At 52.3% G+C, this 19,360-nt stretch overlaps 1 protein-coding gene across 1 annotated transcript in view; it reads left to right on the top strand.

The window, feature by feature from the left end:
- Positions 1-19,360, top strand: part of LOC134984583 (uncharacterized) — a 146,448-nt gene that overhangs the window by 121,675 nt on the left and 5,413 nt on the right. Inside the window, exons 11-12 of the mRNA XM_063950135.1 lie at positions 7,396-7,573; positions 10,205-10,294. Coding sequence (XP_063806205.1) covers positions 7,396-7,573; positions 10,205-10,294 — 268 coding nt within the window. The remainder of the gene's footprint in view (positions 1-7,395; positions 7,574-10,204; positions 10,295-19,360) is intronic.

Below are 19,360 nucleotides of genomic sequence, written 5' to 3'. Positions count from 1 at the left end.
TTCATAAAATACAGAACCATGGAGATACTAAAGGGACATTATGGGAATTCTTGAGTAAACAGAAAAGTCTTGAGTCTACTTTTGAAGGAGTCAGAGCAGCATGACTAAAAGCTCGAACCCCAGATGAATTACGGCAGATTCTAGGTACTGCTAAAAGTCCTTTGTCTACAGATGCAGAGGGATAAGCGATGGGGATAAGAACAAAGCCTTGGGAGGACACCCGGAGGTACAGGAAGGGAGGGGAGATGTAGAGGGATAAGAGAAACCATTGGGGGACACGTAGAGAAGGGAGAGGCATTGGAGTCAGGTGGAGATTGAAAACAAGCAGTTGGTGAGGCAGAAAGTGAACCGAGAAGACGGAACAATGGAGGACGATGGAGAGAATGTGGACAGGGAGATGTATGGTGTGTAAGGCAGAAGACAGATCAAGGAGGATGAGGACAGAGAGGTGACCCTTGGATTTGGTGGTCATTGTTGACCATGGTGTGGGCAGTTTCAGAGGAGTGAATAGAACGATAGACAGATTGAATAAGGTCTAGTAGGGAATGGGAGTATAGGAATGTGGTAAGGTAGAGGTAGACAATCCTCTCTTGGAGACATGGTTTAGTAAAGCCTGAACAGCGGAACAAGTTGAAATTGGCAAGTTGGAGGCAAGCAATAGATGAGCGGAGGAGATGGGAGGGAAGGGAGTCAAGAGGGTGGGTGGTGGTGGTGGGAGATGGAGAGAAGACATGGGCCCTCATTCCGAGTTGTTCGCTCGTTATTTTCCTTCGCATCGGTGCGATTTTCCGCTAACTGCGCATGCTCGCACTGCGGCTGTGTCAAGTAAATTTGCTAAGAAGTTTGGTATTTTACTCACGGCATTACGAGGTTTTTTTCTTCGTTCTGGTGATCGGAGTGTGATTGACAGGAAGTGGGTGTTTCTGGGCGGAAACTGGACAATTTATGGGTGTGTGTGAAAAAACGCTGCCGTTTCTGGGAAAAACGCGGGAGCGGCTGGAGAAACGGGGAAGTGTCTGGGCGAACGCTGGGTGTGTTTGTGACGTCAAACCAGGAACGAAACTGACTGAACTGATCGCAGTGTAGGAGTAAGTCTCGAGCTACTCAGAAACTGCAGGGAATTATTTAGTAGCAATTTTGCGAATCTTTCGTTCGCAATTCTGCTAAGCTAAGATACACTCCCAGAGGGCGGCGGCTTAGCGTGTGCAATGCTGCTAAAAGCAGCTAGCGAGCGAACAACTCGGCATGAGGGCCATTGTGAACTCCATCCCCGATAGGACAGGAGGGGAAAGAGATGCAAAGGAAGAGTGGGATGTCATGGATGAGATGTCTGGGAGGAGATAATGGATTGGAGGTAAGACTGTATAGTATGGGGTGGAGCTGTAAGAAGAGTGCATGACCTTGGTGATTATTCGTGGGAGTGTGTGGATTCCTCCAGCACCGTACACTGTGGAGTGTCCCTGATTAAAGGTCCGGCTAGCAACCACCTGGTAGCAGAATAGTCAGTACAATGTGGGCGGATGTTGTGCAGAAGGGGCGGAGCTTGTGTGCTTTAACCCTTGAGAACAGTAGAGCCGGGATGGGTTTGAATGAGTGGACGGTCTATGAGCAGCGCTGTGTAATGTGACGGCGCTATGGGAATAAATAACGATAATAAGAATTTACTTACCGATAATTCTATTTCTCGTAGTCCGTAGTGGATGCTGGGGACTCCGTCAGGACCATGGGGATTAGCGGCTCCGCAGGAGACAGGGCACAAAAGTAAAAGCTTTAGGATCAGGTGGTGTGCACTGGCTCCTCCCCCTATGACCCTCCTCCAAGCCTCAGTTAGGATACTGTGCCCGGACGAGCGTACACAATAAGGAAGGATTTTGAATCCCGGGTAAGACTCATACCAGCCACACCAATCACACCGTACAACTTGTGATCTGAACCCAGTTAACAGCATGATAACAGCGGAGCCTCTGAAAAGATGGCTCACAACAGTAATAACCCGATTTTTGTAACAATAACTATGTACAAGTATTGCAGACAATCCGCACTTGGGATGGGCGCCCAGCATCCACTACGGACTACGAGAAATAGAATTATCGGTAAGTAAATTCTTATTTTCTCTGACGTCCTAAGTGGATGCTGGGGACTCCGTCAGGACCATGGGGATTATACCAAAGCTCCCAAACGGGCGGGAGAGTGCGGATGACTCTGCAGCACAGAATGAGAGAACTCCAGGTCCTCCTCAGTCAGGGTGTGCCCCTGACCAAGTATCAGCTCGGCAAAGTTGTAAAGCCGAGACCCCTCGGGCAGCCGCCCAAGATGAGCCCACCTTCCTTGTGGAATGGGCATTTACATATTTTGGCTGTGGCAGGCCTGCCACAGAATGTGCAAGCTGAATTGTACTACACATCCAACTAGCAATCGTCTGCTTAGAAGCAAGAGCACCCAGTTTGTTGGGTGCATACAGGATAACAGCAAGTCAGTTTTCCTGACTCCAGCCGTCCTGGAAACTATATTTTCAGGGCCCTGACAACATCTAGCAACTTGGAGTCCTCCAAGTCCCTAGTAGCCGCAGGTACCACAATAAGCTGGTTCAGGTGAAACACTGACACCACCTTAGGGAGAAACTGGGGATGAGTCCGCAGCTCTGCCCTGTCCGAATGGACAATCAGATATGGGCTTTTTTGAGACAACTCCGCCAATTCTGACACTCGCCTGGCCGAGGCCGGGGCCAACAGCATGGTCACTTTCCCTGTGAGATATTTAAAATCCACAGATTTGAGCGGTTTAAACCAATGTGATTTTAGGAATCCCAGAACTACGTTGAGATCCCACAGTGCCCCTGGAGGCACAAAAGGGGGTTGTATATGCAGTACTCCCTTGACAAACTTCTGGACTTCAGGAACTGAAGCCAATTCTTTCTGGAAGAAAATCGACAGGGCCGAAATTTGAACCTTAATGGACCCCAATTTGAGGCCCATAGACACTCCTGTTTGCAGGAAATGCAGGAAACGACCGAGTTGAAATTTCTTCATGGGGCCTTCCTGGCCTCACACCACGCAACATATTTTCGCCACATGTGGTGATAATGTTGTGCGGTCACCTCCTTCCTGGCTTTGACCAGGGTAGGAATGACCTCTTCCGGAATGCCTTTTTCCCTTAGGATCCGACGTTCAACCGCCATGCCGTCAAACGCAGCCGCGGTAAGTCTTGGAACAGACATGGTACTTGCTGAAGCAAGTCCCTTCTTAGCGGCAGAGGCCATGAGTCCTCTGTGAGCATCTCTTGAAGTTCCGGGTACCAAGTCCTTCTTGGCCAATCCGGAGCCACGAGTATAGTTCTTACTCCTCTACGTCTTATAATTCTCAATACCTTGGGTATGAGAAGCAGAGGAGGGAAGACATACACCGACTGGTACACCCACGGTGTTACCAGAACGTCCACAGCTATTGCCTGAGGGTCTTTTGACCTGGCGCAATACTTGTCCAGTTTTTTGTTCAGGCGGGACGCCATCATGTCCACCTTTGGTCTTTTCCAACGGTTCACAATCATGTGGAAGACTTCCCGATGAAGTCCCCACTCTCCCGGGTGGAGGTTGTGCCTGCTGAGGAAGTCTGCTTCCCAGTTGTCCACTCCCGGAATGAACACTGCTGACAGTGCTATCACATGATTTTCCGCCCAGCGAAAAATCCTTGCAGTTTCTGCCATTGCCCTCCTGCTTCTTGTGCCGCCCTGTCTGTTTACGTGGGCGACTGCCGTGATGTTGTCCCACTGGATCAATACCGGCTGACCTTGAAGCAGAGGTCTTGCTAAGCTTAGAGCATTGTAAATTGCCCTTAGCTCCAGTATATTTATGTGGAGAAAAATCTCCAGACTTGATCACACTCCCTGGAAATTTTTTCCCTGTGTGACTGCTCCCCAGCCTCTCAGGCTGGCCTCCGTGGTCACCAGCATCCAATCCTGAATGCCGAATCTGCGGCCCTCTAGAAGATGAGCGCTCTGTAACCACCACAGGAGAGACACCCTTGTCCTTGGAGATAGGGTTATCCGCTGATGCATCTGAAAATGCGATCCGGACCATTTGTCCAGCAGATCCCACTGAAAAGTTCTTGCGTGGAATCTGCCGAATGGAATCGCTTCGTAATAAGCCACCATTTTTCCCAGGACTCTTGTGCAATGATGCACTGACACTTTTCCTGGTTTTAGGAGGTTCCTGACTAGCTCGGATAACTCCCTGGCTTTCTCCTCCGGGAGAAACACCTTTTTCTGGACTGTGTCCAGAACCATCCCTAGGAACAGCAGACGTGTCGTCGGAAACGGCTGCGATTTTGGATATTTAGAATCCACCCGTGCTGTCGTAGAACTACTTGAGATAGTGCTACTCCGACTTCCAACTGTTCTCTGGACCTTGCCCTTATCAGGAGATCGTCCAAGTAAGGGATAATTAAGACGCCTTTTCTTTGAAGAAGAATCATCATTTCGGCCATTACTTTGGTAAAGACCCGGGGTGCCGTGGACAATCCAAACGGCAGCGTCTGAAACTGATAGTGACAGTTCCGTACCACGAACCTGAGGTACCCTTGGTGAGAAGGGCAATTTGGGACATGGAGGTAAGCATCCTTGATGTCCAGGGACACCATATAGTCCCCTTCTTCCTGGTTCGCTATCACTGCTCTGAGTGACTCCATCTTGATTTGAACCTTTGTATGTAAGTGTTCAAAGATTTCCCATTTAGAATAGGTCTTACCGAGCCGTCTGGCTTCAGTACCACAATATAGTGTGGAATAATACCCCTTTCCTTGTTGTAGGAGGGGTACTTTGATTATCACCTGCTGGGAATACAGCTTGTGAATTGTTTCCAATACTGCCTCCCTGTCGGAGGAAGACGTTGGTAAAGCAGACATCAGGAGCCTGCGAGGGGGAGACGTCTCGAATTTCCAATCTGTACCCCTGGGATACTACTTGTAGGATCCAGGGGTCCACTTGCGAGTGAGCCCACTACACGCTGAAACTCTTGAGACGACCCCCCACCGCACTTGAGTCCGCTTGTACGGCCCCAGCGTCATGCTGAGGACTTGGCAGAAGCGGTGGAGGGCTTCTGTTCCTGGGAATGGGCTGCCTGCTGCAGTCTTCTTCCCTTTCCTCTATCCCTGGGCAGATATGACTGGCCTTTTGCCCGCTTGCCCTTATGGGGACGAAAGGACTGAGGCTGAAAAGACGGTGTCTTTTTCTGCTGAGATGTGACTTGGGGTAAAAAAGGTGGATTTTCCAGCTGTTGCCGAGGCCACCAGGTCCGATGGACCGACCCCAAATAACTCCTCCCCTTTATACGGCAATACTTCCATGTGCCGTTTGGAATCTGCATCACCTGACCACTGTCGTGTCCATAAACATCTTCTGGCAGATATGGACATCGCACTTACTCTTGATGCCAGAGTGCAAATATCCCTCTGTGCATCTCGCATATATAGAAATGCATCCTTTAAATGCTCTATAGTCAATAAAATACTGTCCCTGTCAAGGGTATCAATATTTTCAGTCAGGGAATCCGACCAAGCCACCCCAGCGCTGCACATCCAGGCTGAGGCGATCGCTGGTCGCAGTATAACACCAGTATGTGTGTATATACCTTTTTAGGATATTTTCCAGCCTCTCAGCTGGCTCCTTGAGGGCGGCCCTATCTGGAGACGGTACCGCCACTTGTTTTGATAAGCGTGTGAGCGCCTTATCCACCCTAAAGGGTGTTTCCCAACGCGCCCTAACTTCTGGCGGGAAAGGGTATACCGCCAATACTTTTCTATCGGGGGAAACCCACGCATCATCACACACTTCATTTAATTTATCTGATTCAGGAAAAACTACAGGTAGTTTTTTCACACCCCACATAATACCCTTCTTGTGGTACTTGTAGTATCAGAAATATGTAACACCTCCTTCATTGCCCTTAACATGTAACGTGTGGCCCTAAAGGAAAATACGTTTGTTTCTTCACCGTCGACACTGGAGTCAGTGTCCGTGTCTGTGTCGACCGACTGAGGTAAATGAGCGTTTTACAGCCCCTGACGGTGTTTGAGACGCCTGGACAGGTACTAATTTGTTTGCCGGCCGTCTCATGTCGTCAACCGACCTTGCAGCGTGTTGACATTATCACGTAATTCCTTAAATAAGCCATCCATTCCGGTGTCGACTCCCTAGAGAGTGACATCACCATTTCAGGCAATTGCTCCGCCTCCTCACCAACATCGTCCTCATACATGTCGACACACACGTACCGACACACAGCACACACACAGGGAATGCTCTGATAGAGGACAGGACCCCACTAGCCCTTTGGGGAGACAGAGGGAGAGTTTGCCAGCACACACCAAAAACGCTATAATTATACAGGGACAACCTTTATATAAGTGTTTTTCCCTTATAGCATTTTAATATATATATATATATACATATCGCCAAATAAGTGCCCCCCCTCTCTGTTTTAACCCTGTTTCTGTAGTGCAGTGCAGGGGAGAGCCTGGGAGCCTTCCCACCAGCATTTCTGTGAGGGAAAATGGCGCTGTGTGCTGAGGAGAATAGGCCCCGCCCCCTTTTCGGCGGGCTTCTTCTCCCGTTTTTCTGAGACCTGGCAGGGGTTCAATACATCCATATAGCCCCCAGGGGCTATATGTGATGTATTTTTAGCCAGAATAAGGTACTATCATTGTTGCCCACGGCGCCCCCCCCAGCGCCCTGCACCCTCAGTGACCGCTGCTATGAAGTGTGCTGACAACAATGGCGCACAGCTGCAGTGCTGTGCGCTACCTTATGAAGACTGAAGAGTCTTCTGCCGCCGGTTTCTGGACCTCTTCACTTTTCAGCATCTGCAAGGGGGTCGGCGGCGCGGCTCCGGGACGAACCCCAGGGTGAGACCTGTGTTCCGACTCCCTCTGGAGCTAATGGTGTCCAGTAGCCTAAGAAGCCAATCCATCCTGCACGCAGGTGAGTTCACTTCTCTCCCCTAAGTCCCTCGTAGCAGTGAGCCTGTTGCCAGCAGGACTCACTGAAAATAAAAAACCTAACAAACTTTTACTCTAAGCAGCTCTTTAGGAGAGCCACCTAGATTGCACCCTTCTCGGCCGGGCACAAAAATCTAACTGAGGCTTGGAGGAGGGTCATAGGGGGAGGAGCCAGTGCACACCACCTGATCCTAAAGCTTTTACTTTTGTGCCCTGTCTCCTGCGGAGCCGCTAATCCCCATGGTCCTGACGGAGTCCCCAGCATCCACTTAGGACGTCAGAGAAAATGATTTAGCGCGTTTCTCCAAAAGGACTGAAATAAACCAGAACAGTCACTGTGGGTTCTCACCAAGCCCCAGGACTCCCGTTATAAGTATGTGACCAGCCTCTTCTGTCTCTTTCCCAGTGTGAAGATGTACTGTCTACACACACCAAGACGCATGCTGACTGTCTCACTGCAGAGGAGCTGTCTGGAGCACTGGAAGAGATGTGTCCGCTGAGGAGCAAGATGCAGATTCAGTCCCTCATCCAGCACTGCGGAACCCTATCTGGCAGCAGCCTCACTCCCCTCCACAAAGCCGCACGTATCCTGTCATAGAACCACGGAGTGGTGACCGAACCACAGCCTAAATCCCGGGGAGACTGGGGGTACAAGACAGAGCAGCCTGAATCAAGGGGAGACTGGGGGTACAAGACAGAGCAGCCTGAATCACGGGGAGACTGGGGGTACAGTCACCGCAGCCTGAATCCCGGGGACAGACTGGGGGTACAGTCACCGCAGCCTGAATCCCGGGGAGACTGGGGGTACAGTCACCACAGCCTGAATCCCGGGGAGACTGGGGGTACAGTCACCACAGCCTGAATCCCGGGGAGACTGGGGGTACAGTCACCACAGCCTGAATCCCGGGGACAGACTGGGGGTACAGTCACCGCAGCCTGAATCCCGGGGAGACTGGGGGTACAGTCACCGCAGCCTGAATCCCAGAGACAGTCACCACAGCCTGAATCCCTGGGAGACTGGGGGTACAAGACAGAGCAGCCTGAATCCCGGGGAGACTGGGGGTACAAGACAGAGCAGCCTGAATCCCGGGGAGACTGGGGGTACAGTCACCGCAGCCTGAATCCCGGGGAGACTGGGGGTACAGTCACCGCAGCCTGAATCCCAGAGACAGTCACCACAGCCTGAATCCCGGGGAGACTGGGGGTACAAGACAGAGCAGCCTGAATCCCGGGGAGACTGGGGGTACAAGACAGAGCAGCCTGAATCCCGGGGAGACTGGGGGTACAGACACCGCAGCCTGAATCCCGGGGAGACTGGGGGTACAGTCACCGCAGCCTGAATCCCGGGGACAGACTGGGGGTACAGACACCGCAGCCTGAATCCCGGGGAGACTGGGGGTACAGACACCGCAGCCTGAATCCCGGGGAGACTGGGGGTACAGACACCGCAGCCTGAATCCCGGGGAGACTGGGGGTACAAGACAGAGCAGCCTGAATCCCGGGGAGACTGGGGGTACAGACACCGCAGCCTGAATCCCGGGGAGACTGGGGGTACAGACACCGCAGCCTGAATCCCGGGGAGACTGGGGGTACAGTCACCGCAGCCTGAATCCCGGGGAGACTGGGGGTACAGTCACCGCAGCCTGAATCTCGGGGAGACTGGGGGTACAGACACCGCAGCCTGAATCTCGGGGAGACTGGGGGTACAGACACCGCAGCCTGAATCCCGGGGAGACTGGGGGTACAGTCACTGCAGCCTGAATCCCGGGGAGACTGGGGGTACAGTCACCGCAGCCTGAATCCCGGGGAGACTGGGGGTACAGACACCGCAGCCTGAATCCCGGGGAGACTGGGGGTACAAGACAGAGCAGCCTGAATCACGGGGAGACTGGGGGTACAGTCACCGCAGCCTGAATCTCGGGGAGACTGGGGGTACAGTCACCGCAGCCTGAATCTCGGGGAGACTGGGGGTACAGTCACCGCAGCCTGAATCCCGGGGAGACTGGGGGTACAGACACCGCAGCCTGAATCCCGGGGAGACTGGGGGTACAAGACAGAGCAGCCTGAATCACGGGGAGACTGGGGGTACAGTCACCGCAGCCTGAATCCCGGGGAGACTGGGGGTACAGACACCGCAGCCTGAATCCCGGGGAGACTGGGGGTACAGTCACCGCAGCCTGAATCCCGGGGAGACTGGGGGTACAGTCACCGCAGCCTGAATCCCGGGGAGACTGGGGGTACAAGACAGAGCAGCCTGAATCACGGGGAGACTGGGGGTACAGTCACCGCAGCCTGAATCTCGGGGAGACTGGGGGTACAGTCACCGCAGCCTGAATCCCGGGGAGACTGGGGGTACAGTCACCACAGCCTGAATCCCGGGGAGACTGGGGGTACAGTCACCGCAGCCTGAATCCCGGGGAGACTGGGGGTACAGACACCGCAGCCTGAATCCCGGGGAGACTGGGGGTACAGTCACCGCAGCCTGAATCCCGGGGAGACTGGGGGTACAGTCACCGCAGCCTGAATCCCGGGGACAGACTGGGGGTACAGTCACCGCAGCCTGAATCTCGGGGAGACTGGGGGTACAGACACCGCAGCCTGAATCCCGGGGAGACTGGGGGTACAGTCACCGCAGCCTGAATCCCGGGGAGACTGGGGGTACAGTCACCGCAGCCTGAATCCCGGGGAGACTGGGGGTACAGACACCGCAGCCTGAATCCCGGGGAGACTGGGGGTACAAGACAGAGCAGCCTGAATCACGGGGAGACTGGGGGTACAGTCACCGCAGCCTGAATCTCGGGGAGACTGGGGGTACAGTCACCGCAGCCTGAATCTCGGGGAGACTGGGGATACAGTCACCGCAGCCTGAATCCCGGGGAGACTGGGGGTACAGTCACCGCAGCCTGAATCCCGGGGAGACTGGGGGTACAGTCACCGCAGCCTGAATCCCGGGGAGACTGGGGGTACAGACACCGCAGCCTGAATCCCGGGGAGACTGGGGGTACAGACACCGCAGCCTGAATCCCGGGGAGACTGGGGGTACAGTCACCGCAGCCTGAATCCCGGGGAGACTGGGGGTACAGTCACCGCAGCCTGAATCCCGGGGAGACTGGGGGTACAGTCACCGCAGCCTGAATCCCGGGGAGACTGGGGGTACAGTCACCGCAGCCTGAATCCCGGGGACAGACAGCATTTTCCTTAGTGTCCAGTTTCAGAGATTACAGCGTGTCAGCTCCAAAGAGACAAACAGCGGCTGTCCATTCACCATGAGACGGAGGAGAACGTCCCATGTCATATGCCTACAGGTGAGGGATATAGCTGTGCGCTCCACACTACGGTACAGGCACGGGGCTGTGCGCTCCACACTACAGTACAAGCACGGGGCTGTGTGCTCCACACTACAGTACAAGCACGGGGCCGTGCGCTCCACACTACAGTACAGGCACGGGGCTGTGCGCTCCACACTACAGTACAAGCACGGGGCTGTGCGCTCCACACTACAGTACAAGCACGGGGCTGTGCGCTCCACACTACAGTACAAACACGGGGCCGTGCGCTCCACACTACAGTACAGGCACGGGGCTGTGCGCTCCACACTACAGTACAAGCACGGGGCCGTGGGCTCCACACTACAGTACAGGCACGGGGCTGTGCGCTCCACACTACAGTACAGGCACGGGGCTGTGCGCTCCACACTACAGTACAGGCACGGGGCTGTGCGCTCCACACTACAGTACAAGCACGGGGCCGTGCGCTCCACACTACAGTACAAGCACGGGACTGTGCACTCCACACTACAGTACAAGCACTGGTCCACACTACAGTACAAGCACGGGGCTGTGCGCTCCACACTACAGTATAAGCACGGGGCTGTGCGCTCCACACTACAGTACAAGCACGGGGCTGTGCGCTCCACACTACAGTACAAGCACGGGGCTGTGCGCTCCACACTACAGTACAGGCACGGGGCTGTGCGCTCCACACTACAGTACAAGCACGGGGCTGTGCGCTCCACACTACAGTACAAGCACGGGGCTGTGCGCTCCACACTACAGTACAAGCACGGGGCTGTGCGCTCCACACTACAGTACAAGCACGGGGCTGTGCACTCCACACTACAGTACAAGCGCAGTGCTGTGCACTCCACACTACAGTATAAGCTCAGTGCTGTTAGCTCCACACTACAGTACAAGCACGGGGCCGTGCGCTCCACACTAAAGTACAAGCACGGGGCCGTGCGCTCCACACTAAAGTACAAGCACGGGGCTGTGCGCTCCACACTACAGTACAAGCACGGGGCCGTGCACTCCACACTACAGTACAAGCACGGGGCTGTGCGCTCCGCACTACAGTATAAGCTCGGGGCTGTGCGCTCCACACTACAGTATAAGCTCAGTGCTGTGCACTCCACACTACAGTATAAGCTCAGTGCTGTGCGCTCCACACTACAGTATAAGCTCAGTGCTGTGCGCTCCACACTACAGTACAAGCACGGGGCTGTGCGCTCCACACTACAGTACAAGCACGGGGCTGTGCACTCCACACTACAGTATAAGCTCAGTGCTGTTAGCTCCACACTACAGTACAAGCACGGGGCCGTGCGCTCCACACTAAAGTACAAGCACGGGGCCGTGCGCTCCACACTAAAGTACAAGCACGGGGCCGTGCGCTCCACACTACAGTACAAGCACGGGGCCGTGCACTCCACACTACAGTACAAGCACGGGGCTGTGCGCTCCGCACTACAGTACAAGCACGGGGCTGTGCGCTCCACACTACAGTATAAGCTCAGTGCTGTGCACTCCACACTACAGTATAAGCTCAGTGCTGTGCGCTCCACACTACAGTATAAGCTCAGTGCTGTGCGCTCCACACTACAGTACAAGCACGGGGCTGTGCGCTCCACACTACAGTACAAGCACGGGGCCGTGCGCTCCACACTACAGTACAAGCACGGGGCTGTGCGCTCCACACTACAGTACAAGCACGGGGCCGTGCGCTCCACACTACAGTACAAGCACGGGGCCGTGCACTCCACACTACAGTACAAGCACGGGGCTGTGCGCTCCACACTACAGTATAAGCTCAGTGCTGTGCGCTCTACACTACAGTATAAGCTCAGTGCTGTGCGCTCCACACTACAGTATAAGCTCAGTGCTGTGCGCTCCACACTACAGTACAAGCACGGGGCTGTGCGCTCCACACTACAGTACAAGCACGGGGCTGTGCGCTCCACACTACAGTATAAGCTCAGTGCTATGCGCTCTGCACTACAGTATAAATGGCTCCATCTATTCCCATTGCTACATAGACCTCAGCTGCCACCAATCTGTCCACATAGAATACTCTGCAGGTCGCAGAGGAAAAATAGGATTTTGGTTACCTACCGGTAAATCCTTTTCTCGTAGTCCGTAGACGATGCTGGGGTCCCAATTAGTACCATGGGGTATAGACGGGTCCACCAGGAGCCATTAGCACCCCAAGAGTTTTAGAGTGTGGGCTGGCTCCTTCCTCTATGCCCCTCCTACCAGACTCAGTCCAGAAACTGTACCCGAGGAGATGATATACTTTGAGAGGAGGATTATACACAGATAGTGGTGAGATTCACACCGGCTCACACATACAAGACACGCCAAGCCAACTAGCTTGAAACATCAGCAACGGCTGAAACATTACTTACCAAGTAACAATGCAGTACTCAGCTAAGAACAAAGTGGTACTGAATCAAAAAACATGTGCAGGAAAACGAAGCGCTGGACGGGCACCCAGCATCCTCTACGGACTATGAGAAAAGGATTTACAGGTAGGTAATTAAAATCCTATTTTCTCTTACGTCGTAGAGGATGCTGGGGTCCACATTAATACCATGGTGATGTACCAAAAGCTCCCAGAACGGAAGGGAGAGCGCGGAGGCTCCTGCAGAACTGATTGACCAAACTTCAGATCATCAGAGGCCAAAGTATCGAACTTGTAAAACTTAGCAAACGTGTTCGACCCAGACCAAGTAGCAGCTCGGCAAAATTGTAATGCCGAGACACCCCGGGCAGCCGCCCCGGAAGACCCCACCTTACGAGTAGAGTGGGCCTTGACAGATTTTGGACCCGGCAAGCCTGCCATAGAATAAGCATGGTGGATAGTGAACCTAATCCAGCGAGATATCGTCTGCTTAGAAGCAGGACACCCAATCTTCTTGGGATCATACAGGACAAACAGAGTCTGACTTTCTGTGACGAGAAGTTCTCTTCACATAAATTTTCAGAGCCCTTACAACATCCAAGGACTTTGATGTAATAGAGGAGTCAGTAGCCACTGGCACCACAATAGGTTGGTTGATATGAAATGCCGACACAACCTTTGGAAGAAACTGCTGACATGTCCGGAGCTCAGCTCTATCTTCATGAAAGATCAAGTAAGGGCTTTTACAGGATAAAGCCCCCAGCTCGGACACACGTCTAGCAGAAGCTAAGGCCAACAAAGTGACCGCCTTCCATGTGAGAAATTTGACCTCCACCTCCTGTAGAGGCTCAAACCAATCCGACTGGACGAACTGCAACACCACGTTAAGGTCCCAAGGCGCCGTATGGAGTACAAAGGGAGGTTGGATGTGCAGAACGCCCCTCAAAAAAGACTGAACCTCAGGGAGGGCAGCCAATTGTTTCTGAAAGAAAATGGATAGGGCCGAAAATAGGATTTTGGTACTTACCAGGTAAATCCTTTTCTTTGAATCCATAGGGGGCACTGGAGTACTCTTGGGGATATGGACGGGCTTCCGCAGGAAACAGCACTGAATATTCAAATTAGTAACACTCCACCCCTCCATATCCCTGAGCACTTACTCAGTGTTTTTTACTGAGCCGAACAGGAATTAAGAGAGGTTAATAATGGAGTATTACATATAACATAACTGACAATAACGAAGTTAACACATAACGTTACTGACAACTAACAGTTGACACCCTAACCAGCACTTGTAACTTGAACCAGCCGGTGAAAGTGTGTTACCATAAGATCCTCAGAACTAACCACAAGTAGGTAAAACTGCTCTGGGTGGGCGTCCAGTGCCCCCTATGGATTCAAAGAAAAGGATTTACCTGGTAAGTACCAAAATCCTATTTTCTTTATCATCCACTAGGGGTCACTGGAGTACTCTTGGGACGTACCAAAGCTTCCCCCGTGGGCGGGAGAGCAGTTTGGCACTTGTAAAACTAGGCGGCCAAAGCTAGATGCTGATGCCGCAAAAGTATCAAACTTGTAAAAGCGCACAAACGTGTGCACGGAAGACCATGTAGCCGCCCGGCAAAGCTGCGTCGCAGAAGCCCCACGACCAGCTGCCCATGAAGTTCCCACAGAACGTGTGGAATGAGCGGTTACTGACGTAGGCGGTTGTAACCTAGCATGAAGGTAAGCCTGGCGTATGGTCAGTTTTATCCATCTGGATAAAGTTTGTTTAGATGCTGGCCAACCCATCTTGGCAGCATCATAGAGAACAAATAACGTATCCGTCTTACGAACTGAAGACGTTCGGGATACATAAACGCGTAATGCGCGAACCACATCCAGAGTTCCAGAATGTGCTGTCAACACAGGAACTACTATTGGTTGATTGATGTGAAAAGATGACACTACCTTTGGTAAGAAGGCGGGATTCGTCCGAAGTTCCGCTCTGTCATCATGAAACACCAAATATGGTGGCTTGCATGACAAGGCACCCAAATCCGAAACACGCCTTGCGGAAGCTAAGGCTAAGAGAAAAATTGTTTTCCAAGTGAGAAACTTTATATCCACTTGTTGTAAGGGTTCAAAATATGAAGACTGTAAGAACTCCAAAACCAGATTCAAGTCCCATGGCGCTGTAGGTGGTATGAATGGAGGCTGTACCCTGAGTACACCTTGGAGAAAAGTGCGTATAGACGGCAATAGAGCCAATTGTCTTTGAAAGTAAATTGACAAAGCAGATACCTGAACCTTTAGTGTAGATAAACGCAATCCTCCATCTAAGCCTGTTTGTAGAAACAACAAAAGGCGGCATAACTTGAAAGCTGATGTCGGAAATTTCCGAGCTTCACACCAACCTATATAGGCACGCCATATTCTGTAATAATGAGCTGCCGTAACCGGCTTTCTAGCTCGTAACATGGTTGGTATAACTGAATCTGGAATGCCCTCTCTTCTTAAGAGGGCGGTCTCAACAGCCACCCCGTCAAACGCAGCCGCGCTAAATCGGGGTAAAGAAACGGACCCTGTTGTAACAGGTCTGGACGTATCGGGAGCGGCCACGGATCGTCTGCGAGTAATCCTCGAAGATCCGAGAACCAAGCTCTCCGAGGCCAATGAGGCGCCACTAGTATGACTGTGAGCGACTCTCTTTTGATCCGTTTTAGCACCAGAGGGAGCAGCGGAAACGGTGGAAACAGATACACAAGACTGTACGGCCACGCGACAGTGAGAGCATCCACCGCGACTGCCTTTGGATCTCTTGTTCTGGACACATACTGGGGCGTTTGATGATTGTGTCGAGATGCCATCAGGTCCACCTGAGGATAACCCCATCGCTGAACCAACATGTGAAACACTTCTGGATTTAATGACCATTCGCCTGGGTGAAAATCCCGACGACTGAGATAATCCGCTTCCCAGTTGTCCACTCCCGGAATGAACACGGCCGACAATATCACCTGGTGGCATTCCGCCCAATTGAGGATTCGAGCTACTTCCCGCATTGCCATGCGGCTTCTCGTTCCTCCTTGTTTGTTGATGTATGCGACCGCCGTCGCATTGTCTGACTGCACTTGGACAGGCTGAGAGCGAATCATGTGCACTGCTTGTCGTAGCGCATTGTAAATTGCGCGGAGTTCTAGAACATTTATAGACAGCAATTTCTCGTGATCCGCCCAGAGACCCTGGAGCTGACAATTTTGAATTACCGCTCCCCAACCTCTGAGACTGGCGTCCGTAGTTAGAATTATCCAATTGCAAACTCCGAACCGTCTTCCTGCGGTTAAATTGTGTTCCTTGAGCCACCATAGCAGAGAAACTCTTGCTATTGGTGACAACCTCACTCTGTGGTGAATCTGCAGATGCGAGCCCGACCACTGGGCAAGCACGTTCAGCTGAAATGGACGAGAGTGAAATCTTCCGAACTGAAGCGCCTCGAAAGCTGCCACCATTGTGCCTAACAGGCGAATGCACAAGTGTACCGACACTGTGCGTGGTTTGAGTACTAATTGTACTAGATGGCGTAGCATTTGTACTTTTTGTTGTGGTAGGTAAATCCTTTGATTGACCGTATCGAGAATCATACCTAGGAACTGAAGGCGTTGAGACGGAATCAGATGTGATTTCTTGAAATTTACAATCCAACCGTGGTGAACCAGTACATTGTAAGTTAGCAGCGCATGTTGGGTAAGTATCTGTGGAGACGGAGCTTTGATGAGCAGATCGTCTAAATACGGAACTATTGTCACTCCCAGGGATCTGAGGTGAGCTATCATCACAGACATTACTTTGGTGAATACCCGAGGCGCTGATGACAGGCCAAACGGCAGAGCCTGAAACTGGTAATGGTTCTGGCGTATTGCAAATCGTAAGAATTTCTGATGAGGCTGCCAAATTGGAATGTGTAAGTACGCATCCTTGAGGTCTAGCGCAATCATAAATTCCTTGGTCTCTAACCCCGCAATCACCGACCGTAGAGACTCCATTTTGAATCTGTAGTAAGTTACGTACTGATTGAGGCCCTTTAAGTTCAATATTGGTCTGACTGAGCCATCCGGCTTCGGGACCACAAATAGACTTGAATAATAACCCTGACCCTGTTGGTGTACAGGGACCGGAATCAACACTGCCGAATCCAGTAAGGACTGAATGGCAATTTGCAAAACTGTCCTCTTGTCGTCCGACAGAGGCAAGCCTGTCTTGAAAAACCGCAGAGGCGGCAGACAGTCGAACTCTATTTTGTAACCTTTTAACACTAAATTGCGAATCCAGCCCTCCGCGGATGTGTGGAACCACGCCCCATGGAACGTCTGAAGGCGTGCTCCCACAGTTGGAGAACCGAGATGGGCTGGTAGGCCGTCATGCCACTGGCTTGTCGGTAACCTTAGCGTCTTGGCGAGTTGTGTTGGTTTGATGGAAACCACGTCCTCGACCACGTCTAGCAGGCGTGGCTGATCCTCTGCCACGTCCTCGAAAGGGCTGAGATCTAAAGGATTTGAACGAAGGTCCAGCGTACCTTCTTCTTGGCGCAGGTGGAGGCACTGGTAAGAACACAGACTTACCTCCCGTAGCCTCCTTAATCCATGCGTCCAATTCTGGACCAAACAACTTCTTGCCATCGTAAGGCAACGCCTCTATACTTCGTTTGACCTCTGCCTCCGCTTGATAAGTACGCAGGTAGAGTGCTCTTCGTGCCGTAACTAGCGAAGATGAAATACGAGAAGTGAGCTGACAGACGTCAGTAGACGCTGTACAGAGATACTCTACAGCCTCAATCATTTGATTTACCTGAATTATCAGGTTTTCGTCATGTAAAGCAGATTTGAGTTCTGTAAGCCATATTATGAGCGCCTTAGTGACCCAAATGCCAACCAATCCAGGTCTTAGCATCACACCTGCTGCTACATACATGGATTTTAGCATAGTTTCTAACTTGCGATCTGAAGGCTCTTTAAGCGTAGTAGCTGATGGCACTGGTATGGTTAATTTCTTGGTAAGCTTTGACACTGAAGAATCAACTATTGGTGGATTCTCCCATGTACACGTTACCGAGTCTGGAAACGGATAACTAGACTTAAATCTGCGAGGTATAGAAAACCGTTTATCTGGATTCTGTCTTGTTTCTACTAACATCTGATTTAGAGAATCCGACACAGGAAAACTTACTGGCGTCTTCCGTCGTTTAGTAAATACGACCTGATCATTGGTGAGAGGCTGCTCAGCTTCAGGAAACCTTAGCGACTGCCGTACCGCTCTGATGAGATCATCAATGCCGGAACTGTTAACATCCTCGCCATCTGACTCCACTTCGCCCTCCTCCCCCTCATCGTGTTCCGTGAGGTCTGGGATGGAATCGTCAGAATGCAACATAGCAGACACTGGAAAATCATAAGACATATGAAAATTATCCCGTTTGCCCAAAATGGATTTGGACCGTACGCAAGGCTGAGACGCCTCCGGTAGTTCTGGCGGTCTCACCCTAGACTCAGATCTTAACGTTTCTCGCTCCAGACGAGCAGCGGTCATTTCTGTCTGAAATTTCTCCAGTACATTTACTAACATACCCCACGGAGGGTCCGGTGAGGAAATTGGTTGCAAAACCGGAGCAGAAATGGTATTCTGAACGGAATCCACAAAACATACGTTACATGTGGTAGATGCATCCGGTAACACACTGCCACATACTTTGCAAATATGCTTTTTCGTTTTTGCTGGTGCCTTACTCATGGCGACAGACAATACAATACACAAAAAACAGACACCTGCACGACTCAGTAAAATAGCAATAAGGTGGCTCTGTATATATATCTGGCCCAGTGCAATACACGTGGCCAGTACTAAGAAATTTGATCCCAAATTCCCACTAACACCCCTGCGCCTTCCGGTGGTGTAGAGATGTAAGGCAGGAACGTTCTGGAATCACAGCAGGAAAACACAGGAAGCATGTTAAAAATGTCTGCCCTGCTAACTTATACATATAATCACCGTGCTGGTACAACTTTCACTGATTATACTGTAACAATCTCCTCTGCTGCTGCAGTATTTCTCTGCGACATTATTATTGTCCCCCCTGTAATGGCTGCCTGCTCTTTTAGCTTATTACAGCGGCAGCGCAGCGTGTGGGCCCCCAGCGGGTATCGTAGAGCGCTATGTGCCTCGTGTGTCCCAGCGGTGGCCTCGTGTATAATAGCGGCGTCAGCTAATCAAGGTAGCGCTGCGGCGGGCGGCGGCCTGTAAGAATCGATCAGCGGTGCCTGCACGGAGGTCTGTGGCCGAACGTGCGGGCGCCTGAGCGGGGAGAGCCGCGGTGCCCGCACGGAGGTCTGTGGCCGACCGTGCGGGCGCCTGAACGGGGAGAGCCGCGGTGCCTGCACGGAGGTCTGTGGCCGACCGTGCGGGCGCCTGAGCGGGGAGAACTGCGGTCGAACGTGCGGGCGCCTGAGCGGGGAGAGCCGCGGTACCTGCCGGAGGCTGAGAGGGGAGAGCCGCGTAACAATCCCTCTGCCGTCACCAAGCACTATGTCCCCACACGTCGGGGCGGCAGCGGGAGCTGACCGCCCCGTTTCACATACCTTACTCCCGCAGACGTGCGGAGGCTCCGACGGGGCTTTTCAGTAAGCCCCGGCTAGCCAGTGCAGGAGGATGTGAGGGCTGTG

This window comes from Pseudophryne corroboree (assembly GCF_028390025.1).
Source record: "Pseudophryne corroboree isolate aPseCor3 chromosome 3 unlocalized genomic scaffold, aPseCor3.hap2 SUPER_3_unloc_67, whole genome shotgun sequence".
In the NCBI taxonomy this organism is placed as follows: domain Eukaryota; kingdom Metazoa; phylum Chordata; class Amphibia; order Anura; family Myobatrachidae; genus Pseudophryne; species Pseudophryne corroboree.
The sequence above is the reverse complement of the archived record's forward strand: the minus strand, read 5'-3'. Positions and strand labels throughout refer to the sequence as shown.